Source organism: Asparagus officinalis, chromosome 2 (genome assembly GCF_001876935.1).
Source record: "Asparagus officinalis chromosome 2, Aspof.V1, whole genome shotgun sequence".
NCBI classification, from domain to species: domain Eukaryota; kingdom Viridiplantae; phylum Streptophyta; class Magnoliopsida; order Asparagales; family Asparagaceae; genus Asparagus; species Asparagus officinalis.
In genome coordinates, this window is record NC_033795.1 from 14975927 (window position 1) to 15000065 (window position 24139).

The 24139-nt window shown below is 41.1% G+C and overlaps 2 protein-coding genes across 2 annotated transcripts; both read right to left on the reverse strand.

Moving 5' to 3' along the window:
* LOC109830356 (calcium-dependent protein kinase 28-like) lies at positions 84 to 4738 on the reverse strand. The gene is made up of 7 exons (XM_020397605.1): positions 3941 to 4738; positions 3436 to 3579; positions 2216 to 2368; positions 2024 to 2142; positions 832 to 999; positions 524 to 747; positions 84 to 447 (listed from the first exon to the last, which is right to left on the reverse strand). Exons 1-7 carry the CDS (start codon positions 4530 to 4532, stop codon positions 441 to 443), a joined length of 1407 nt encoding a protein of 468 aa, XP_020253194.1. The 5' UTR covers positions 4533 to 4738; the 3' UTR covers positions 84 to 440.
* On the reverse strand, positions 5791 to 23708 carry LOC109830869 (calcium-dependent protein kinase 28-like). Its single transcript, XM_020398230.1, is given in 12 exon segments — positions 5791 to 5850; positions 5852 to 5914; positions 5992 to 6216; positions 6297 to 6464; positions 6598 to 6713; positions 6787 to 6849; positions 7678 to 7770; positions 8032 to 8157; positions 13405 to 13419; positions 14750 to 14912; positions 23208 to 23336; positions 23604 to 23708. Coding segments are annotated over 12 exon segments (1326 nt in total).

Consider the following 24139-nt stretch of genomic DNA (forward strand, 5'->3'; position numbering starts at 1 on the left):
GACCTCATATAAATTTATTAATTTCAATATATGTATATATTCATGTCCCTGTATCTTCTTTGCCATGTCTCGTATCCGTATTCCTACCAGTACCTGTCTCCATACATACAACTTAGATTCAATGCAAAGTGCAGTTTCGCTATTCTTAGTTCACTTCAATTAGCTGTAAAATATTGTCACGACAGTATTCTGTACATCATGTAGTATAGCTGACATTAATTCCTGTAAGCAGTTTCCATCTCTAGCCACTGAAATTAACTAGTTACACATGGCACATTACCCAAAACTCTCCTCCACAGCAACTCATCAAAATACCAAGCTGCAGGTCTTCTTAAAAGTTCACATACTACATTATGAATTCCTATTTGTACCATGTCTGCCCAAAGTTATTTAGTGGTCTGCATCTTTCAAGACATCATTTCCTGCAGCTCCCTTTCTCATCATTTCCTGCAATTAAGAGAACTCATTAGAAATTTGTTTGAGTGATGTCTGAAAGTTTGCGTTAGCAGAGAACTGAACCTACAATGTTTTGGTCAATTTATTTGGTCTTTCTTCAGGATTAACATCACCAAGACCAAAACCTCTACACACTTGCAAGATATCGTCAACGGTGATATAACCATTCCCATCTATGTCAAAGAAGGAGAATACTTTTTTCAAGTTCTCCTCTTTATCCAGCTTATTCAGGTGAAGTGTCGCAGCGAGAAATTCATTACAGTCTATTGTGCCATTGTTGTCTAGATCAGCCTGTCATGAATATACAAATTTATAAAAACTGGTCAAATAGTTTTGTTATGAAAGGAAACTTTCATACAGTAACCTAATGCATACCGCGTCCATGAGAGCCTGGATCTCAGAATCAATCAGATCCGAGCCTAATTTTCTCAAACCCTGCTTGAGCTTATCATATGTTATCGTCCCACTATTGTCTGTGTCGAACATTTTGAAGAATTTCTTTAGTCCCGCTAGCTCTTCTTCTGACATCCATTCCACGATAACCTGCAGCATACAAGCAGATAATATATACCCAATATGATAAACACGATAATGGAAGCTCTATGAAAAAGATCCTCAAATCATATACATGGTTAAAAAAAATCAGTAAACACATAAATGGTAAAAAAAATCAGGAAACAGATACATTCTAGAGCGGCCCACTATAGCCTATAAATCATTGTTTAAATGTGAATAAAATGGAATTACCTTACAAAACTGGGTAACTTATATGAAAACACAAAAAACCATTTCAAAAGATGTGTATAACTTAGATTCCATCAAGAAGAATATTGAAGGCTGGAGTCAGGTTGTTAAAATAATTATAAAGCAACCCACAAACTGAAACTTAAGAAATTCTTTTGAAAAGTAAAATTTGCAGAATAACCTGAGAAAATTTGTTAATTGAGAATAGGCATGTCCAGTGTTACATTAAACGCTGGGCGCTTCTAGGCGTCGGACTTGGCGCCCAGCGTTTAGTTGCCTAAGCGGGCGTCCAAGCAGTTTCTGGGCATTTTTTTTCTTCATTTAAGTGGTGATCGATGAGGTTTTGCTGAAGGTCGGAGGAGGTAGTGGAGATGTTTTCTTCATTTAAGTGGTGATCGATGAGGTTTTGCTGAAGGTCGGAGGAGGTAGTGGAGATGTTCATATTTGGAGGTTAATTGCTGAAGGTCGGAGGAGGTAGTGGAGATGTTCATATTTGGAGGTTAATGGAGTTTGGAGGATGTGTAGGCTACGACACATAAAATCACAATCAAGACTTATAGAGTGCAATCCACATAAGCAAACAATGCTCCCCTAAACGCTCGTAAAATCTAGATGGGCAGCCTAAATACCGTCTAGGTGCTAGGCACTAGTTAGGCGGCCTAGGTACCGTCTAAACCTAGGCGTACGCCTAAGCGGACTAGACGGAGGTTTTTTAAAACAGTGGGCATGTCCATCTCCTACTAAACTTTATACATGTCTTGCAAAATTGCAGTTAAGCATATTTTAACCATGAACATTGTTAAATCCTGAAAGTGTAGCTTACTCTCAAGGCCATTTTCTTCAATTTGTTCATTGATGAGAACCCCTTCAGTCGTGATAAAACAGCAGACTCCAAAGGTTTCTTAGGAGCATCTCCAGTGGCATCAACGATCCATTCATGACCTGGCATAACCATTAAAGACTTTAATCATAATTAACAAACAATTTGTAAATAAAATTTTACTACAATACTCACAGAGAACTTGATGAGGTGTAAATCTTTTCTCTGGATCAACATTTAGCATGTTACGTATTAGGTCTTTAGCATTATCAGAAATCGATAGCCAGTGGCCTGACTCAAGATCCAAATGCCCGTCTTTGATCTGCTTGGCAGTCGCAAGTTCATCATCTGAAGGGAACATGACAGACAAGTATGACACTGGTATTGAATAAGAAAAAAACGTAAAATTTGCAAAATCAATGTGAACTTTTGGGCGGTTATGCAGAAAACTACCACACAACTATTTTTATCAAAGAAAACTATCATGACATTTCAAAACTGCAAAAGAATTACCATGAACTATCCTTTTGTGCCCTCCCAACCTCCTCTATTTGCTCTAAGGTAAACTCTCCCCACACTTCTGGTTCTTTTATCTTCTTTTAACGTGTATTTACATATGGATCCCCACCCTTTATGTACACTCACTTCTATGGCTCTTCCTTCCCACTCTGGAAAAGTCTTTCTTATTTGATTTCTGAGTGTGTTCTTTGACGCATCGTTTGTCCATATTCCTACGTGATAGTGCTTCCCCCTCTCTTCGTGGTTCTCGGTTGCAATAATGATTGATTTACATTGGAAAAAGATTAATTATTCTCTGGAAAAGATTAATTAATTGTTGGTAAACTACTCATCTATATCTATCAACCCACAAAGTTCCTAAGGACAAAAAAGGATATACGTTAGGGGGAAAAAACTCCAACTATTCTCAGACAAGGTACTCTTAAATGATTGGGTAAATTTCCACAAAAACCTGCCATTAAGCTTTGGGGCAGTTCCCTCACACACACCCCAACCCCCCCCTCCCCACCTCCGCCTCCACCCCCAACCCCAAGCTCCCACCTCCCGCTACCCCAACCCGGTGTCCACCCCAAGTCTTGGGTTCTTAGAAAACCCTTTCAACTTTCAACATTTAAAAAATATATATCTCCCAGCGTAATCTTACCTACACATGTGAGAATGTATTTGATGCCATTAAGGGGTGTTTCTGAGAAAACATTGAAAATTGAACAGGGTTTTCTGAGGACCCCAACACATAAAGAGGTTTTGTGACATTTTTAAAGTTAAAAGGGGGGTTATCTGAGAAACTCCCATACTTAAAGATGGTTTTCTGAAATTCACCCAACGTTTTCATGGTACTGTCTGTAAGATTTACTCTAAAGAACGCTAGGAGAGGAGAGGTGCCATATTCAATGTACCTGCAGAAAATGGATATTCACGGCAGAGTAAAACGTATAATATCACTCCAGCACTCCATATATCTGCCTCTGGGCCATAACGTTCGTCCAATACCTCCGGTGCAACGTATTGTATAGTCCCCACCACATCGCAGAGTATATCACCTGAAAAAAAACAAAGTATTAGTACAGGCTTCAGGTTCCAAAGCCACGAGAAAACTCAATAAAATCTAAAAAATTGCAGAATGTTCAAGCAATCAAGTAATAATCCAAGACTAAGAGCAGTCCCAAACTAAATAAAATGCTTGGAAAGACTTCCTCCTGTGACCAAGAAAATAAACAAAACAAGAAACTATCCTGGATGTCCTGAATCATGTGACAGATAAGAAATAAATAAGTATATACTTGGAAAGTTCACATTTATCAGAAGCTTTGGTTAGGATATCTCCATCCCTCCCCTCCAAGATTAACCCAAATATGATGTTACACAAAAATAAGCAAGAATCAATAAAAACTCAATACTAACCAGGCTCATAAAAACCCGACCACCCAAAATCAATAGCTGTGAGGGCAGCATCCTCATCATCACTCACAAACAAGAAATTCTCTGGCTTAAGATCTCTATGAATCACCCCAAGAGAATGGAAACCTTCCATAACTTCAACTATGGTCTTAATCAAACTTGCAGCCTTCTTCTCAGTAAAAGGACCTTTGTCCATAATTCTGTTAAACAGCTCTCCACCTTCACAAAGCTCCATCACCAAATGAACTGACTCGGAATCCTCATAAGCTTCCTTGATTCTGACCACATTTGGAAGATCAGAGACATGGTGCATTATCTCTATCTCTCTCAGAACATGATCAAAATATTTTTTGGAACTGAGCGTGCTCTTCAGGATTGACTTGCAAGCATATCGTTTACTGTTTGATTTGTCAATGCAGATGTAAGTAGTGCCATTTGAACCCCGGCCAATTTCCTCACCAAGTGTATAATGATCTGTGAGGTTTGGGGTCAAGTGATGCAGGACAGAGGATGGTTTTGATGAAGAAGAAGAAGAAGAAGAAGAACAATAAGAAGAAGAAGAAGAAGGAGGAGGAGTTGGATCAGATTTCTTCATCTTAAAAGAAACAAGAACCTGGGTTTTGCCAAGAAATGAGTGCTGAGATTGGTTTCTTGAAAAAGAATGGTTCTTGCTGATGGGTTCTCAGGCTGAGTTTGAAGAATGGGTTTTATGAAGATTGGAGTTTGATGGGGTTTTTGAAGATCAAAAAGCTTCTGAGTTTTTGATGGGTTGGATTCTGTTTGCTCATTGGAACAAGGAAAACTCTAGGATTGTGTATGATATGAGAATTTGCTGTTGGGTTTTGTGGGGAATTAAAAAAAGAGACACGGGACTTGGGTTCTGATGATCCGCTGGTTCATGATTAGGGGTGGAGAATGGAGTAAAAATTTTAAATTTAGTTGCGGTTTGTTTGGAGATGAGGCTGGAGTTAACGTGGTCCAGCAGGGCAGAGAAATGTGGCCGTTAAAACAGTTAGCGTGGGTGTTTATATCAGGAAAATTGCCTCACGCACCCTGTAGTTGGAAAAAAATTGCTTCCCAGTTTCTTTGACCGGAAAAAAGAGTAATTAACCCCCGTGAATTTTCATCTTTTTGCAGTAACCCCCTCCCCCACCAAATGAACTTTCATAATTGCACTAAATCCTAAATAACTTTTTGAAATTGCAGAAAACCTCCAAGAACAGTCCGAATTTTGTAGATTACACCCATAAATTAGAGACAACAAAAATATGCATTTTGAAAGTTATTGGTGGTTTAGTGTAATTAACCCAAAATATGTTGTTTGTTTTCTACAAAGAAAAACTCTTTAAGGACCCAAAATATGGGACCAAAATATGGGGAGTTTTAGTGCTACATAAAAGACAATCTCAAGCTGACTTCAGACCCATCAAAATTCTTTTTATCAACGTGTGTATTTTTTATTATGCATTTTCATTATTTTTTTTCATTTGTATAGTGGACATGGGATTGTAGATTTTGCTCCCTGGTTCAGTGAATCATCCTTCAGCTAAAAAGAATTTGATGCATGCATTCTAGATATAAAGGAAATATGTAAGCGTCATAGGACTAAAAAGGGAGAACAAGTAGTTCTTACCACAGTACCACAATAACATGAATTTTCCAAAATTATCTACAAATTTGCCATTCTATTTACTCAATTACTTCATCATTTACTCATTCAAAATGGTATTAAACTAATTACACATTCCAGCAGAAGGGTTTACTGAAGCTCTCATACTAATCATTGTATTCTGAATTCCTATCGGTTCAATGTTTTCTCCAAGCTATTTAACGTTCTGTATCTCTCATACTAATCATTGTATTCTGAATTCCTCAACATTTAGACTCTCCTGCTTGGTTCTTCTTGCTAATGCCTCCATTTCCTCCATTTCCCTTTCTCATCAAAGTTTCAAACTCACTGTAATCGATCTTCCCATCCTGCAATAAAGAGAGTTCATTACAAATTTGTGCAAGTGACGCCTGCAAGTTTTGCGATAGTAGAGAACTGAACCTACATTATTTTGGTCAACTTCTTTGATCATTTCATCAAGATTGACATCTCTGACGCCAAAATCTTTACATGCTTGTGAGAGATCATCGATGGTTATGTAGCCATTCTTGTCTTCGTCAAAGAAGGAGAAAGCATTCCTCAAGTTCTCCTCTTTCTCTAACTTATTAACGTGAAGCATCGCAGAGAGAAATTCCCTACAGTCTACTGTGCCATTGTTGTCTATATCAGCCTATCATAAATAAAAAAAATGTATAAGCAACTTGTCAAATGGATTTATTATGGAAAGGTATTTTGAATATTAATACATACCCCTTGCATAAGAGTTTGGACCTCAGATTCCATGAGATCTGAGCCTAATTTTCTTAAACCCTTGTTTAGTTCATCACATGTTATTGTCCCACTTTTGTATGTGTCGAACATTTTGAACAATTTCTTGAGGCCCCCGGTCTCTTCGTCTGACATCTTTTCTCCTATAAACTGCAATATATAAGCATATAATACATACCAAATATGTCAAATACCATAATGTAAGCTTTATGGAAAAAGGTCCTCCCAAGTTACAATTTTCAGGAACAATTTGAAAACACTATACAAAGTAATAGTGGCTTACCCTCAAAGCCATCTTCTTTAATTTCTTCATTGCTGAGAACCGCTTCAGTCTTGATAAAACAGCAGAGTCCAAAGGTTTCTCAGGAGTCACTCCATCACCAACGATCCATCGGTGACCTGCACATAGATATTACCAACTTCAATCACACTTAACAAAATTTGATGATTAAAAACTCACCAAAATACTCACAGAGAACTTGATGAGCTGTAAATCTTTTCGTGGGATCAGGATTTAGCATGTTAAGAAGGAGATCTTTGTTAGGAATTTAACGCCTAAATCCCCTAATGCAACGGAAACGCGGTATAGAGAACAGTACACCAAGATTTACGAGGTTCGGCAACTGCCTACGTCCTCGGGAGCCACACAGATAATTTCTTATTTAATCTAACAAGAAATTACAAATCAAGAGCAAATCTCTAAACTGAGATTTCTCAGATTGAACACTGTAGCTACAGTGTTAATAATCAAAGGGTATGAACCCTTTCAATTTCTCTCACAATAAAACCCCTCTTTCTTATTTAATCTCTCTCTCTCTTAAATCCCCTTTAACAACCACTGTTGGAAGCTGAGATTAAGAGGGAAAATCGCCACTGCGATTTGGGGAAAACGCTGCTGCGTTTTAGGGCAGATCGCCGCCGCCGGAGAAGGAGAAATCGGAGGAGAGGGGGGGAGAATCAGCGCCGAAAACCCTAGCTTGGGTTTCCTTTTATAGGCGGATGAGGAGGAGGAGCTGGCGACAGCCTGTCACCAGCGATAGCTTCGACGCCAAACTCGTGCGAACGCAGAGTTCACTTCGACGCCAGCTTCGCACGAACGCAGAGTTCGGACCCCCCCCAAAAAACGCAGAGCTCGCCATCGACGCCATCTTCGAACGAACGCAGAGCTCGCCATCGCTGTGACGCAGAGTTCGCCATCGCTCGAACGCAGAGCTGGGGGCTTCGAGCTTCGTCCTGTCGCCTGCGTCTGGTCGTCGACAACCTCGCCTGGGCTACCGGAGCTCGCCTGCGACCATCGAACTCGTCGGAGCTCGTCGGAGCTCCTCTTCGCCGGCGGAGGTTTGTTTCCACCCCTAATTCTAACAATCTTTAGCACCATCAGAAATGGACGGCCATGGTTCAGATTCAAAATCAACATTCTTTTGTATGATCAACGAGGAGGCCTCATCTCCCGCATCTGAAATTAACATGAGAGATAAGTATAACATATTTGGTATCATGAGCATTCAAAAAGTGCATAAAACACCATGAGCTATAAAATTGTTAGTAAAGCGCTCATCTATATATCTTTGCCCACAAAACTCATAAGGATAACAGAGAAGATATATAAGGTACACAAGGACAAAAATGTAACAACTGTTAGACATGGCACTTTATTGAAAAAACTTTCATGATGTTTCCATGAGTTTACCCTTAAAAGGTACAAAAATAGAGGTACCAAATTTCACTGTACCTGCACAAATGATCAACAAAAGGTGTAAGATTTTTCCAACACTCCATATTTCTGCCTCTGGGCCATAATGTTCAAGTGATACCTCCGGTGCAGCATATACAGAGTTCCAATCTTAAAGAATGTGAAAACCCCTAATTCATTATGAGATCTCTTGGGCTTTATATAAGCCCCTACAAAACTTACAATTAAGTCCCTAACAATACTAATATGTCAACACTCCTCCTCAAGATGGGCGAAAGATATCTATTAAGCCCATCTTGTCACATCCTCTAATCATATCTACTGAGCTGAGTCCTTTAGTCAGACAATCTGCTGCCTGGTCCTTAGTCGAAACATGACCTAGCTCCAGTAGTCCACTATCCAACTTCTCTTTGATGAAGAACCTATCGATCTCGATGTGTTTGGTTCTATCATGCTGCACTGGGTTGTTGGCAATACTGATCGCTGACTTGTTGTCACACCATAACTTCATCTTAGCTCCTTGATCCAGCTTCAGCTCCACCAGCATACTCTTTAACCATAGTAACTCAGCAACTCCTAAGGCCATAGCTCTATACTCTGCCTCAGCTGTCGATCTCGCCACCACTGACTGCTTCTTGCTCTTCCACGAGACTAAGTTACCTCCTATAAAGATGCAGTATCCTGAGGTGGACCTCCTGTCATCAGCACAGCTAGCCCAGTCAGAGTCGCAATAACCCTCGATGTTCACATGTCCATTCTTTCTGAATATCAGCCCCTTTCCGGGGGCACTCTTTAAATATCTCAGAATCTGGTACACAGCGTCCATATGACCCTTCCTCGGATCGTGCATGTAGCGACTCACCACGCTTACTGCAAAAGAGATATCAGGACGTGTGTGACTCAAATAGATCAGCCTTCCCACCAACCTCTGATATCTGTCACGATCAACTGGTTCTCCAGCCTCAGCATCTAGCTTGAACTTCTGCTCAATCGGTGTGGTTGCAGGTTTGCACCCTAACATTCCTGTCTCTTTGAGAAGATCCAGTGCATACTTTCTCTGCGATAGGACGATCCCCTCCGCTCCTCGAGCTATCTCTATTCCAAGAAAGTATCTAAGCAAGCCAAGATCTTTCACCTCGAATTCTTTACCCAGTCTCACTTTGAGTTGGGCAATCTCCTTCTCATCATCCCTTGTAATAATCATATCATCTACATATACGGCAAGCATAGTAATGTGGCCTCCACTCCGTCGAAAGAACACTGTATGGTCGGCGTTGATCTGTTGGTATCCCATATCAATCATAGCCCTTCTGAATCTGTCGAACCAAGCACGGGGAGATTGCTTCAGACCATAGAGAGACTTCTTCAATCTGCAGACCTTTCCCACTGTCTGATCTGTACCAAATCCTGGTGGTATCTCCATGTATACCTCCTCCACTAGATCTCCATGAAGAAATGCATTCTTCACATCTAGTTGGTGTAGCTTCCATCCACCATTTACTGCCAGAGAGATTAAGGTCCGAACAGTGCTCATCTTCGCCACCGGTGCAAAAGTCTCATCATAATCGATGCCATATGTCTGACTATACCCTTTTGCCACCAGGCGAGCCTTGTAGCGCTCAACTTGTCCATCTGGATTCTGCTTCACAGTGAAGACCCACTTGCATCCAACTGCTCTCTTTCCTTCTGGTAACTTTACTAGCTCCCAAGTGCGGTTCTTCTCTAGAGCTCCTAGCTCCTCGTGCATAGCCGCTTTCCATTTTGGGTCCTTCTTAGCAACCTGCCAATTGTTAGGTACAGTAACAGAGTCCAATGATGTAATGAATGCTCCATATGCAGGGTGGATACTAGAATATGATACATATTGGGCAAGATCCCAACCATATCTATCGGGAGGATGTCCCGCATTACTGCGAGTAGTCCTCCGTAGTGATATTGGTGTGGGAGGAGTAGGGAGAGGAATGTTATCAGTAGGAATGTTATCACCTTGGGATGAAATTGGTGGTGTAGGTATTTCAGGAGTCGGGGTGGGCGTCGGCAAGAGACTTGGCAGCACTAGTGGCACTGTAGATACTGTTTCTCCAATTTGTTTGCCCTTCCTACTATAGGTTAGTAGCTCCCCTTGAACAGTGGGCCTAACACCTCTTGTCTCATTTTCCTTTTCTTCGTGATTCTCCTGCTCCTCCTCAACCAACTCCTCCTCAACCAATTCTCGCTCCCAAGGAATCGATACAGAAATGGATTTCTCCACATTGTTCTCCGGTCTCTCATCATTCTCCTCCTCTCGCCCCATACTTCTAGTATTGGGCGAGTTACCAGCAGATGAAGTTACCTTCTGGGTGTAATATGGCTCAAGTTCTCGAAAGTGCACATCCATGCTCACAAACAACCTTTTTTCCACCGGGCTCCAGCAAACATATCCCTTCTGAGTAGCAGAATATCCCACAAAGAAACACTTCACAGCTCTAGGGGAAAGCTTCCCGACAGATGGCCTGTTGTCCTTCACAAAGCACACACAGCCAAACACTTTGAGTGGAAGGATCCCACCATTATCTCCCTTCAATATCTCACACGGAGACTTCCAATCCAGCACTCTCGAGGGCATTCTGTTGATCAACGCTGCTGCGGTCAATACTGCTTGTCCCCATAATGTCTCTGGGACATTCATAGAGATCATCATGCTTCTAGCAACCTCTAAAAGATGTCTGTTCTTCCTTTCCGCTACCCCATTCTGTGCTGGAGTGTATGGACAGGTTGTCTGGTGATGTATTCCTTGAGCTGACAAATATTCTTCAAGGGCTCTGTTGGTATACTCTGTCCCATTATCTGACCTCAATACTTTCACCACTGCTCCGTATTGAGTCTGAACAGTCTTATGAAAATTTTGGAAGCACCCAAACACATCACTCTTATTCTTCATCAGGTATAACCAAGTAACACGAGAGAAGCAATCAATAAATGTAACAAAATATTTGTATCCATTCATAGAACTTGTGGAACAAGGCCCCCAAACATCTGAATGTACCAGGTCAAATGCATGAGAACTTCTATGACCAGAACTAACATAAGAGCTTCTAGTAAGCTTTCCCAACTCACATGCATCACACACAAGTTTCTGTTTATGTGCCAGTCCCAAGTCTCCGTCCTGTCCCTTTCTCCTGGAAAATCACATTTGGAATATCAAAAGAAACAATACATTTTAGTTGGAGGATGATAGAACTAATGGATAAAAGATTGACTGGAAAGGAAGGAGCATGCAAAACATTGGACAAAGTTACAGAGCCAGTACAATCTACTGTACCCTTACCAACCACCGGCTGAAATGTACCATCAGCTGTTTGAATACTATCAGGCGATGCTAAGTGAGTATATGATGAGAATTCACTAGCATTACCCGTCACATGACGAGACGCACCGGAGTCGACTATCCACTCTGATGATCTGTCGGGAGACATAGAAGCAAGAGCATGTATGTCATTAGTACCTTTGGTCGGATGAGCATAGGTAGCAGTGTTGCCTCTGGCGAAGAACGAAGTGGATGCCTCCGCAGTCCCACTCCTCAAATTTCCATCCCCTACTGTTTGCTGTTTTTTCCTGAGTATCGTGAGAAGAGCACGATCCTCCTCTGTAAAGACCACCTCAGCTTCTTCTTCTTCTGCTACCGTCAGATTCGCCCGATTTCCTGCTCCTCTTCCACCTCCCATCCTTGGATGGCTTGGTGCAAGCATGCCGTAGATGACCCACCGCACCACAGTTGTAGCACTGTCGGGTCTCTCCCCTAGATCCAGTGTTGCTAGAGGCTGCCATTGCTGACTTCACCACAGGAAGTCCACCTGTCCCCGCCTGCAGCCGAATGCGAGTCTCCTCCTGGATCATAGCAGAGACAGCCTCCTCAAGCGTGGGAATCTTCGGCTGAGCTAGCAGCAATGCGATTCGCTGAGCGAACTCTGATGTCAATCCCTTGAGAAATACCATAGTCCTCTCCTGTAGAAAGGCCGCCCGCTCTTTACACCCTGGGTCCTTGCAGCTAGCTCGAGGGGAAAAATGATCATAATCCAGCCACAGACGCTCCAATTCTGTAGCATATTCCTGTACAATCCTCTCTCCCTGGACTGTGGCGTCGATCTCTCCTTTAATCTGGAATACCCTCAGGTTATTCCCGACTCCATCATATGTCCTTCTCAACTTCTCCCAGACGTCCTTCACCCTCTCAATGCCATCCACCGTGGCGGCGATCGTCGGGACCAACGAATTAAGAAGCCAGATGTATACCAACATATGAGTGGACTTCCACTCATCTCTTCCCTCTGAGTCCTCCTCCGGCTCTGTCACCTCTCCTGTCAGATAACCCTCCAGATTCCTCCCTGTAAGGATGTATCTCACCCGTCGCGACCAGCTCAGGTACGTATTCGGTCCATCAAGCTTCAGATCGATGGTCGGAAGCTCCAACTTCTTCGATGGTTTTGTCGCGCTCTCACCAGCCGACAACTTCATTAGCTTCATCAAAGTTGACACCTCCGCGGGGTTCAACTTCTTGATGATCTCCTCCATCGAATAGGCTTCAGACCCACCACCTGTTCACCTTCTCTTCCAACCCTTGTTGTGTGCAGTAAAAATTTCGGCAGCACCTCTGCTGCACAACAAGAGTAGGAGCTCAAACAAATTCTCGTATCTCAGAGGAAACAAGAATCAAAACCAGTTATATATCTCATCGATGTGAGATATAAACTCTTCCTGTCATCAGTTCGAGGACTGAGTCAAGGGAACCCATGCCAAACTCGAGGTCGACAGGAATGTAACAGGGGCGGGTTCGAGTGGCAAGCCGGCGGCTAGAAGCGGTCAGTACAGGCCTGTTTTAGGGTTGTTCGAAGGTCAGGGGGGGTCAGGTCACGAGGCGGTTTTGGGGTCGAGTCAGGTGTTTTGGAAGGGATCTGGTTGATCGAGAAAGGAAGGGGGGGGGTCTAGGTTGACATCGGATGCAGAGGGAGGAGGAACAGGGGGGCTGTTCAGCGTTGGATCGGACAGCAGGGAATGCAGCGACGGGGGGAGGCGGAACAGGGGGCTGTTTCGAGGCGGAACAGGGTTTGCATGAGGCGGAAATCAGGATCAGGGGGTGGCGGAGTTAGGGGGAGGAGGAGGGGGGGGTTCTGAACAGAGGATAGAGTTTGCGCGATGGTGGAGGTGCGGGCGGCCAGGACGAGGGAGAAGGCAGGGGGGGGAAGTTAGGGCAGCCGGTTGAGAAGGGGGGGGGGGCGGCGGCTAGGGTTTTGGTGGCTCTGATACCATAAAGAATGTGAAAACCCCTAATTCATTATGAGATCTCTTGGGCTTTATATAGGCCCCTACAAAACTTACAATTAAGTCCCTAACAATACTAATATGTCAACAAATCTAAACCGCAAAATGCATCACCTGAAGTTCAAAAGATTAGTACAGAACTAAATTTCACAAAATCCACATTTTAAGTGTGGTCTATATTGAGATTACCCCTCTAAACTTAAAAAATGTTATTTAACCCCCCTAAAGTTCCGGGGTTTTCAGAAAGCCCGCCCAAATATTTTCAATGGCTCCGTTGAACTCGCAAAAGACCAAAATACCATGTCAAGTTAACATTGCAATTCTTAAATTAAATTAAATTAAATGGGGGATAGGGTTAGAGCTCGGACCAAACTTAAAGATGGTTTATGATATTACCTTATAATTATCAAAAAAGACATAAAAGGGGTTATTCCATCAGAGGCATTCTGGTCATTTGGACAGACATGATGTAGCAAAAGTTGAAGAAATTAGGAGTTCATAACATCCACGTATACAAAAGTTGAAAAAATTAGAGAGAAGACCACTACAAAGCAGGTTAACAATGTAATTATATATGGTATCCCAAATAGAGTCTTAACAATAGGAAAACTAAAGACTACACTAGCAGGGGCATTTTATTTCCAAACTTGTTAGTAAGATCAGAATACAATAAAAAAATTTATGCTACAAAATGTTTGCTTAACTTTAACAACCCTATATGAAAAATGTCAGTCCATTGACCATAATGTGGATGAAAAATGATCATAAAAACCCTTAATGAAAACTAATATGAGAAAGAGTGCTTAATCCAAGAACAGAAACAAGCTAAATAAAGTGGTTATCAGAAAGAAAGACTTCCTCACATGATGAAGAGAGTAAAGAAAGCAAGAATTTATCCAAGATGTGCTGAATTATTGGTGTAATTCTCTATCGACTATAATTTAAAAGATAAGACATAAATAAGTGCGTTCACATTTATCAGAAGTTTTGATTAGGACATCTACCTTTCCTTAAAGATTTTCTTCATTGTCCAGAAACAATATGAGTAACAAAAAACAACCCAAAATTTTCAATCAATTTCAATGCATTCATGGGAACTACACAATATAAACGGTAAACAAGAACAAAATAATACCAATAAATAACTTACAAGCATGTAGCGACCATAATAAAAATCTTCCTCTTATAACCATGAAAAAAATAAACAAAAATAAGAATTTAGCCAAACTGTGCTCAATTATCTAACTTTTGTATATTTTTTGCCAAAGTTATCAATTCACTATCAACTAATTTAGCCGATAAGACAAAAATGCGTGATTATGCAATCCACATTTGTCAGAAGTTCTGATTAAGACATTTACAGCTCTTCACCTCAAGATTTTAGAAAAAGAACTAAAACCCAAATTTAATAAGAAACAAGAAACAAGAAAAACTCAATACTAACCAGGCATATAAAAAACTGACATCCCAAAATCTATAACCTTGAGAGCAGCATCCTCATCTTTACTCACAAACAAGAAATTATCAGGCCTTAGATATCTATGCATCACTCTAAGAGAATGGCAACCCTCCACGACTTCAGCTATTGTCTTAATCAAACATGTGGCCTTTTTTCAGTACAATCTGTTGGATAGCGGATTCCTAATCTATTTTAGTAACATGAGGTTATTAGGATTCCTAATCTATTTTGGTAACATGAGGTTATTAGGATCCCTAATCTATTTTGGTAATAGGTTATTAGGATTGCTAATTTGTTTTGTTTTTTGTTTTAGAATTCCTAGTATGTTTATGATTTTAGGATTTTTATATATATGGAAAATTGGAAGAGAGAATAGAGAAGAAAATTGGGGATATTTGGAGCACAGAAAAGAGATATTTTCTGAGCTATTTGTTTAGGGTTTTGTTTGAAGAGATTAAGAGCTTGTTGGTGAGATTAATTTGTTCTTTCGAGTGATTTGTAATCTCAGTTTGTACTCTTTCTCTATTAGTAAAAACCTCATCCTCTTTCTTGCCCCGTGGACGTAGGTAATTTGCCGAACCACGTAAATCTCTTGTGTTATTTGGTGATTGTGCTTGTTTATTTGGTTGTGATCTCTCTTGTTTGGATTATGTGTGATTCGACCACTTCCGTGCCGCGCACAACAATTGGTATCAGAGCTTCGAGTTCGACTTGAGGCTTGTTTGAAGGATTCTCTGAAAGGATTCCTATTTGAAGAGTTAGATCAACAACATGGGTGAAGCAAGCACAACGAGATCATCTCTTACGAAAACGATACATAGTTTGAGCATCAATAACATGAAGATCGATGTTCCAAAGTTTAATGGCAAAATCAATTTTGGTTTGTGAAGGTGCCAAGTGATGGATGCGTTGGACGCTCAAAACTTGGAAGAGACTCTTAAGTTGCAAGAGAAACTTGCTGATATGGAAGAAAAGATTTAGAAGAAGATGAATAGTAGGATGTGTGGAGTTATTCGGCCATGCTTGACGCCGGATCTTATTTATGATGTAATGAACGAGACGTCGGCGAAGAAGATGTGGGAAACACTCAATGAAAAGTATCTTACTAAGAGCATTGAGAATCGACTTCACTTAAAGAAGAGGTTTTACCAGTTCAATATAAAGAGGGGAGTTTCCATCAGGGAGCATGTTAACAACTTCACGAAGATAATTTCAGACATGGCCAATGTGGAAATTATGGTTGTGGATGAAGACAAGACGATGTTACTTTTGTGTTCGTTACCCGAGGATGATTATGGTACCTTTGTTCTCACTATGATTAATGAAAGAACTACTGTTAGTTATAAGGAGGTGACCTTAGTGTTGGTGAATTATGAGTTGAGGAATAGTGTTGATGAGTCATCCGAGAAGGCATCGGGAGATGCATTAGTAGTTCAAGGTCGTGGTTCAAACCGAAGCAGGAGGTTGCAGTCTAGAGGTACACATTGTGGGATTTGTAGGAATTAGTGTGCCTTTTGTAAAGAGGATGGACATTGGAAAGCTGAATGCCCAAAGTTAGATTGAGACGAGAAGAATAAGGGGAAAATTGTACAAGGTTTAGAGGTGAATGTTGTCAAGACTGGTGGTAACAATTCAGATTCGGATTCTTCAGTCTATTCGTTATCCGTACTATCATCAGTTTGTGATGCCGACTCTATGGAGTGGATGTTGGATTCGGGTGCTTCTTACCACGTTTGCCCTAGGAGGGATTGGTTATCCACCTTTTAGAAGTTGGAAAGAGAGGATGTCGTGCTCATGGGTAATGGACATGCATGCTCTATTGGTGGTATTTATACTATTCGGATTAGGATGAGTGATGGGATGATGTGAGAGTTGGATGATATAAGGTTCGTTCCGTAATTGAAGATGAACATCATTTCACTTGGAGCTTTGGAGGCAGCAGGTTATAGGGTGACCTTGGTGGACGCACGCTTGAAGGTCACATTGGGGTCCATAATTGTGATGAAGGGCGTCAGAAAGAGCAATTTGTATTATTTGCTCGGATGCACGGTGATTGATAGGGAGCTGACGACTTTATTAGATTCGTCTAGACTGTGACGTTGTTTGATGCTGGGTTATTTGATTGGTAATGCCGTGTATAGGTTGTTGAGGAGTGTTTTGACCTGCAGTTTGAAGTCCTGTAAACCCATTGGTATGATCAAGAAGACCGAGGTAGAGTTTGGTACTTCTATCCATCATTCGAGGGGTCTTCTGAGGGGTGTTCATTCAGGCATTCGGGGGCCTTATAAGAGAGCATCATTGGGAGGTAATAGGTATGTGGTTTTCGTAGTTGAGGATTGCTCTAGGCATTAGTGGGTTACAACCAAGTCTCGTTGGTGTGAAGTCCTAGAAGCTCGTAACAGATGGAGGAAGTATGTTGGTAGAAAGATGACCCGACGTTCTGATTATGGTAGGGGTTCTTTCTTACGATTGTGTCGAGCTCACGGCAATAGGAGACACTTCATTGGTGTGGAAACTTTAAGACGACGTGATGAGATGGTAGATTTGCGGAGCTGTTCCTTTCTGGAGGAGGATAGGCATTTGATGTCTAGCATTGGCATTGGTTTTGGAGCTTCGACATATTTGGGTCATCTCAGTCATAGGTTACCGACTGCTGTATGTAGAGATATGAGATCTGGTGGAGCTGCTTTAGATTTTGGGTTACGTCGGATGTTTGGCTACCCAGCATTTGGTCACATCGTAGATGTGGGATTTGATCCAATAGCACATTTAGGATTCAGAGACGTGTTTGATTATCAGGTATTGGCTTCTAACTTTTTTCTGAGCAAGTATGTTACGTTTGACTCTCGGCAGGTGGAGAGTGGTGATCAGATCTTTGGGACATCACAGCTGGTGGAGAGTGATGCTACTCCACATGGGGTGGAAACTCCAGATCATACTGTATCAGTTAGGATTCTAGATGATGTGACATAGATTTGGAATCATGTTGATTTGGATGCAGATGATAGGTTGATTGATTCGAGTACAGCTAATAGATGTAGTCTGGATATGGCCATTGGTTCATCTCAGGTGGAGATGTTTGGATTATTTTAGTTTGGAGCCATTGGAGGTGCTATCAGCCGTAGACTTGATCGTGATGTTGGAATGTTTGGATTATTTTAGTTTGGAGCCATTGGAGGTGCTATCAGCCGTAGACTTGATCGTGATGTTGGAAAAGGGTTGCAAACTCTTCTAGTGGATTGAGGCCTTTGGATGCTGTTTTGATGAACTACATGAAGGCTTGATTCCTTGGGCAAGAGGATACGTAGGTAGTCATTTATGATGCAGCTGAATTGGTGAGTTGATACCGATATTTGGAGTTTGTTCGCATTCTCGTTTGGGTTCTCGACTTGTTGTGGATTGAGTCCTTTGTCGTGGATTTGTTCCACTTCGTACTGGACGTAACAAGTGAGACGTTTGGTTAGTATTGGTATCGGCTCAGTTTTGGAAAAACTTCGCCGATGTGAAGAATTATTGGATAGCGGATTCCTAATCTATTTTGGTAACATGAGGTTATTAGGATTCCTAATCTATTTTGGTAACATGAGGTTATTGGGATTCCTATTCTATTTTGGTAATAGGTTATTAGGATTCCTAATTTGTTTTATTTTTTGTTTTAGAATTCCTAGTATGTTTATGATTTTAGAATTTCTATATATATGAAACAATTGGAAGAGAGAATAGAGAAGAAAATTAGGGATATTTGGAGCACAAAAAAGATGTATTTTCTGAGCTATTTGTTTAGGGTTTTGTTTGGAGAGATTAAGAGCTTGTTGGTGAGATTAATTTGTTCTTTCGAGTGATTTGCAATCTCAGTTTGTACTCTTTCTCTATTAGTAAAATCTCCATCCCCTTTCTTGCCCCGTGGACATGGGCAATTTGTCAAATCACGTAAATCTCTTGTGTTATTTGGTGATTGTGCTTGTTTAATTATTTGGTTGTGATCTCTCTTGTTTGGATTATGTGTGATTCGACCGCTTCCGTACCACGCACAACAATTGGTATCAGAGCTTCGGGTTCGACATGAGGCTTGTTTGATGGATTCTTTGAAAGGATTCCTATTTGAAGAGTTTGATCGACAACATGGGTGAAGCAAGCACAACGAGATCTTCTCTTACGAAAACGATACATAGTTTGAGCATCAATAACATGAAGATCGATGTTCCAAAGTTTGATGGCAAAATCAATTTTGGTTTGTGAAGGTGCCAAGTGATGGATGCGTTGGACGCTCAAAACTTGGAAGAGACTCTTGAGTTGCAAGAGAAACCTGCTGATATGGAAGAAAAGATTTAGAAGAAGATGAATAGTAGGACGTGTGGAGTTATTCGGCCATGCTTGACGTCGAATCTTATTTATGATGTAATGAACGAGACGTCGGCGAAGAAGATATGGGAAACACTCAATGAAAAGTATCTTACTAAGAGCATTGAGAATCGGCTTCACTTAAAGAAGAGGCTTTACCAGTTCAAGATGAAGAGGGGAGTTTCCATCAGGGAGCATGTTAACAACTTCACGAAGATACTTTCAGACATGGCCAATGTGGATATTATGGTTGTGGATGAAGACAAGGCGATGTTACTTTTGTGTTCGTTGCCCGAGGATGATTATGGTACCTTTGTTCTCACTATGATTAATGGAAGAACTACTGTTAGTTATAAGAAGGTGACCTCAGTGTTGGTGAATTATGAGTTGAGGAAGAGTGTTGATGAGTCCTCCGAGAAGGCATCGGGAGATGCATTAGTAGTTCAAGGCCATGGTTCAAACCGAAGCAGGAGGTTACAGTCTAGAGGTACACATTGTGGGATTCATAGGAATTAGTGTGCCTTTTGTAAAGAGGATGGACAATGGAAAGCTGAATGCCCAAAGTTGGATTGAGCCGAGAAGAATAAGGGGAAAGTTGTACAAGGTTTAGAGGTGAATGTTGTCAAGACTGGTGGTAACAATTCAGATTCAGATTCTTCAGGCTATTCGTTATCCACACTATCATCAGTTTGTGATGCCGACTCTACGGAGTGGATGTTGGATTCGGGTGCTTCTTACCACGTTTGTCCTAGGAGGGATTGGTTATCCACCTTTTAGAAGTTGGAAAGAGAGGATGTCGTGCTCATGGGTAATGGACATGCATGCTCTATTGGTGGTATTTATACTATTCGGATTAGGATGAGTGATGGGATGATGGGTAATGGACATGCATGCTCTATTGGTGGTATTTATACTATTCGGATTAGGATGAGTGATGGGATGATGCGAGAGTTGGATGATATAAGGTTCGTTCCGCAATTGAAGATGAACATCATTTCACTTGGAGCTTTGGAGGCAGTAGGTTATAGGGTGACCTTGGTGGACGCACGCTTGAAGGTCACATTGGGGTCCATAATTGTGATGAAGGGCGTCAGAAAGAGCAATTTGTATTATTTGCTCGGATGCACGGTGATTGATAGGGAGCTGACGACTTTATTAGATTCGTCTAGACTGTGACGTTGTTTGATGCTGGGTTATTTGATTGGTAATGCCGTGTATAGGTTGTTGAGGAGTGTTTTGACCTGCAGTTTGAAGTCCTGTAAACCCATTGGTATGATCAAGAAGACCGAGGTAGAGTTTGGTACTTCTATCCATCATTCGAGGGGTCTTCTGAGGGGTGTTCATTCAGGCATTCGGGGGCCTTATAAGAGAGCATCATTGGGAGGTAATAGGTATGTGGTTTTCGTAGTTGAGGATTGCTCTAGGCATTAGTGGGTTACAACCAAGTCTCGTTGGTGTGAAGTCCTAGAAGCTCGTAACAGATGGAGGAAGTATGTTGGTAGAAAGATGACCCGACGTTCTGATTATGGTAGGGGTTCTTTCTTACGATTGTGTCGAGCTCACGGCAATAGGAGACACTTCATTGGTGTGGAAACTTTAAGACGACGTGATGAGATGGTAGATTTGCGGAGCTGTTCCTTTCTGGAGGAGGATAGGTATTTGATGTCTAGCATTGGCATTGGTTTTGGAGCTTCGACATATTTGGGTCATCTCGGTCATAGGTTACCGACTGCTGTATGTAGAGATATGGGATCTGGTGGAGCTGCTTTAGATTTTGGGTTACGTCGGATGTTTGGCTACCCAGCATTTGGTCACATCGTGGATATGGGATTTGATCTGATAGCACATTTAGGATTCAGAGACGTGTTTGATTATCAGGTATTGGCTTCTAACTTTTTTCTGAGCAAGTATGTCACGTTTGACTCTCGGTAGGTGGAGAGTGGTGATCAGATCTTTAGGACATCACAGCTGGTGGAGAGTGATGCTACTCCACATGGGGTGGAAACTCCAGATCATACTGTATCAGTTGGGATTCCAGATGATGTGACACAGATTTGGAATCGTGTTGATTTGGATGCATATGATAGGTTGATTGATTCGAGTACAGCTAATAGATGTAGTCTGGATATGGCCATTGGTTCATCTCAGGTGGAGATGTTTGGATTATTTTAGTTTGGAGCCATTGGAGGTGCTATCAGCCGTAGACTTGATCGTGATGTTGGAGAAGGGTTGCAAACTTTTCTAGTGGATTGAGGCCTTTGGATGCCGTTTTGATGAACTACGTGAAGGCTTGATTCCTTGGGCAAGAGGATACGTAAGCAGTCATTTATGATGCAGCTGATTTGGTGAGTTGATACCGACATTTGGAGTTTGTTCGCATTCTCGTTTGGGTTCTCGACTTGTTGTGGATTTAGTCCGTTGTCGTGGATTTGTTCCACTTCGTACTGGACGTAACAAGTGAGACGTTTGGTTAGTATTGTTGTCGGCTTAGTTTTGGGAAAACTTCGCCGATGTGGAGAATTGTTGGATAGCGGATTCCTAATCTATTTTGGTAACATGAGGTTATTAGGATTCCTAATCTATTTTAGTAACATGAGGTTATTAGGATTCCTAATCTATTTTGGTAATAGGTTATTAGGATTCCTAATTTGTTTTGTTTTTTGTTTTAGAATTCCTAGTATATTTATGATTTTAGGATTTTTATATATATGGAATATTTGGAAGAGAGAATAGAGAAGAAAATTGGGGATATTTGGAGCACAGAAAAGAAGTATTTTCTAAGTTATTTGTTTGGAGAGATTAAGAGCTTGTTGGTGAGATTAGTTTGTTCTTTCGAGTAATTTGTAATCTCAGTTTGTACTCTTGCTCTATTAGTGAAAACCCCATCCACTTTCTTGCCTCGTGGACGTAGGCAATATGCCGAATCATGTAAATCTCTTGTGTTATTTGGTGATTGTGCTTGTTTATTTGGTTGTGATCTCTCTTGTTTGGATTTGTGTTATTTGGTGATTGTGCTTGTTTATTTGGTTGTGATCTCTCTTGTTTGGATTGTGTGTGATTCGACCGCTTCCGTGGTGATTGTGCTTGTTTATTTGGTTGTGATCTCTCTTGTTTGGATTGTGTGTGATTCGACCGCTTCCGCGCCGCACACAACACAATCCTCCATCTGAGTAATCCTTTCATATAATGTTCCACCTTCATAAAGCTCCATCACCAAATGAACAGACTCAGAATCCTCATAAGCTTCCTTGATTCTGACGACATTTGAAAGCTCGGAAACACCCAATTTGGCGTTCAGGACCCTAACTCCGCGTCTTAGGATTGAGACGCAGAGTTGGGTATTGACCAAATATCGAAAATGCGAGGGCCGCTTGTGTTTTGCTTGTTGAGTCTTGCAAACACGGGGTCGCTTGCATTTTGCTTGTTAAAGCTTGGAAACACGGGGGTCGCCTGCGTTTCAGGAATTGAAACACGAAAATGAATTCCACGTTTAAAAGGGCCTAGTTGACTTGTAACCTCTTCTGTAGAGCGTTGCAAGGACTATTGTTCAATAACCTTTACTTTAGCTGTTATGGGGTGTGAAAGTCGTTAGACTGTAACTCTCACCGTTGATTGTGAAGAACACTGAATAGAGTTTTCATCAGTTGTCGGGAGTATCTTTGAATTATAACTCTTCTCGATCTATGTGAAAATCCTCCATTTGTAGTTTTCATTTGTTAACATAAAAGTCATCTGATTGTAACTTTCATCATCGAGATATGGGAGTCGTCGGATTGTAACTCCCATCATTAAAGCTTGATGGGGATCAGCTATCTATTATGATTTTTAGACAGCCTACAATCCCTTTACAAAATAGAGTGGCGGAGCGGATGGACAGAACTCTATTGAAAAAAACAAGAGTAATGTTGGCAACTGCAAATCTGGATAAAATCTTTTGGGCGGAAGCAGTAAAGATCACCTGTTATGTGGTAAATCGACCTCCATCAACTGCAATATAGTTAAAGACACCGATAGAGATGTGAACAGGCAAGCCAACTGATTATTCCAACCTCCATATATTTGAAAGTCCAATGTACGTAATATACCATGCCCAAGAAATTACAAAGCTGAATTCAAAATCCAGAAAATGCATATTCTTAGGGTATGTTGAAGGAGTAAAGGGGTATCGATTGTGGATCTCACGGCCCGCAAGGTTATTATCAGCAGAGATGTTATCTTTATAGAGAACCAACTGCAAAGTGAAGAAAAAAAAAAGCAGTTCAATAAAGGACTCAGAGAGTGTAGCTATTCAGGTAGAAAATCCAAATTCTTCTGAAGTAACATCAGAGCATGATGTACAAGAACCAGTCGAGTCCGAGGATCCAGAAGTTTGAAGGTCAACTCATGAGAGAAGACCACCGACTTGGCACTCGGAGTATATTACGAAGAGTAATGTTACATATTGTCTTCTAACAGAGGATGGAGAGCCATCAACTTTTTATGAAGCTATAAATAATACAGGTGCATTTTTGTGGATGGTAGCAATGTAGGAAGAAAGACCATTGGAAATAAATGGGTCTATAAGATCAAGCGAAATGACGATGATCAAGTAGAGTGATATCATGCTAGATTGGTGGTAAAAGGATATGCTCAGAAAGAATGTATTGACTTTAACAAAATATTTTCTCCTATAGTTCGACTTACAACAGTCCGAATAGTCCTGGCTATGAGCGTTATATTTAACTTACATCTAGAACAGCTAGATATGAAAACAACATTTCTTCATGGTGGTCTTAAAGAAGAAATTTATATGCTCCGCCCAGATGGTTTTGAAGAAAAAAAGAGAGAACTTGGTTTGTAAATTAAACAAATCTCTATACGATCTAAAGCAGGTGCCGAGGTGTTGATATAAGAGATTTGATTCATTCATCATGAGCCTTGAATTCAATAGACATAATTCAGACCATTGTGCATATTTCAAGAGGTTTGGTGAAAATAATTTTGTTATCTTATTGTTGTATGTTAACAACATGTTGGTTGTAGACCCCAACAAAG

Bases quoted from the DNA above. Each gene is read 5' to 3' on its own strand.
- LOC109830356 (XM_020397605.1), bottom strand. From the start codon at position 4,532: ATGAAGAAATCTGATCCAACTCCTCCTCCTTCTTCTTCTTCTTCTTAT. The intron at 2,369-3,435 runs GTACATTGAATA...TGTTCCCTTCAG, and splicing joins TGAATATCCATTTTCTGCAG to ATGATGAACTTGCGACTGCC. The intron at 1,000-2,023 runs GTAAGCTACACT...TGTATGCTGCAG, and splicing joins TGAAGAAAATGGCCTTGAGA to GTTATCGTGGAATGGATGTC.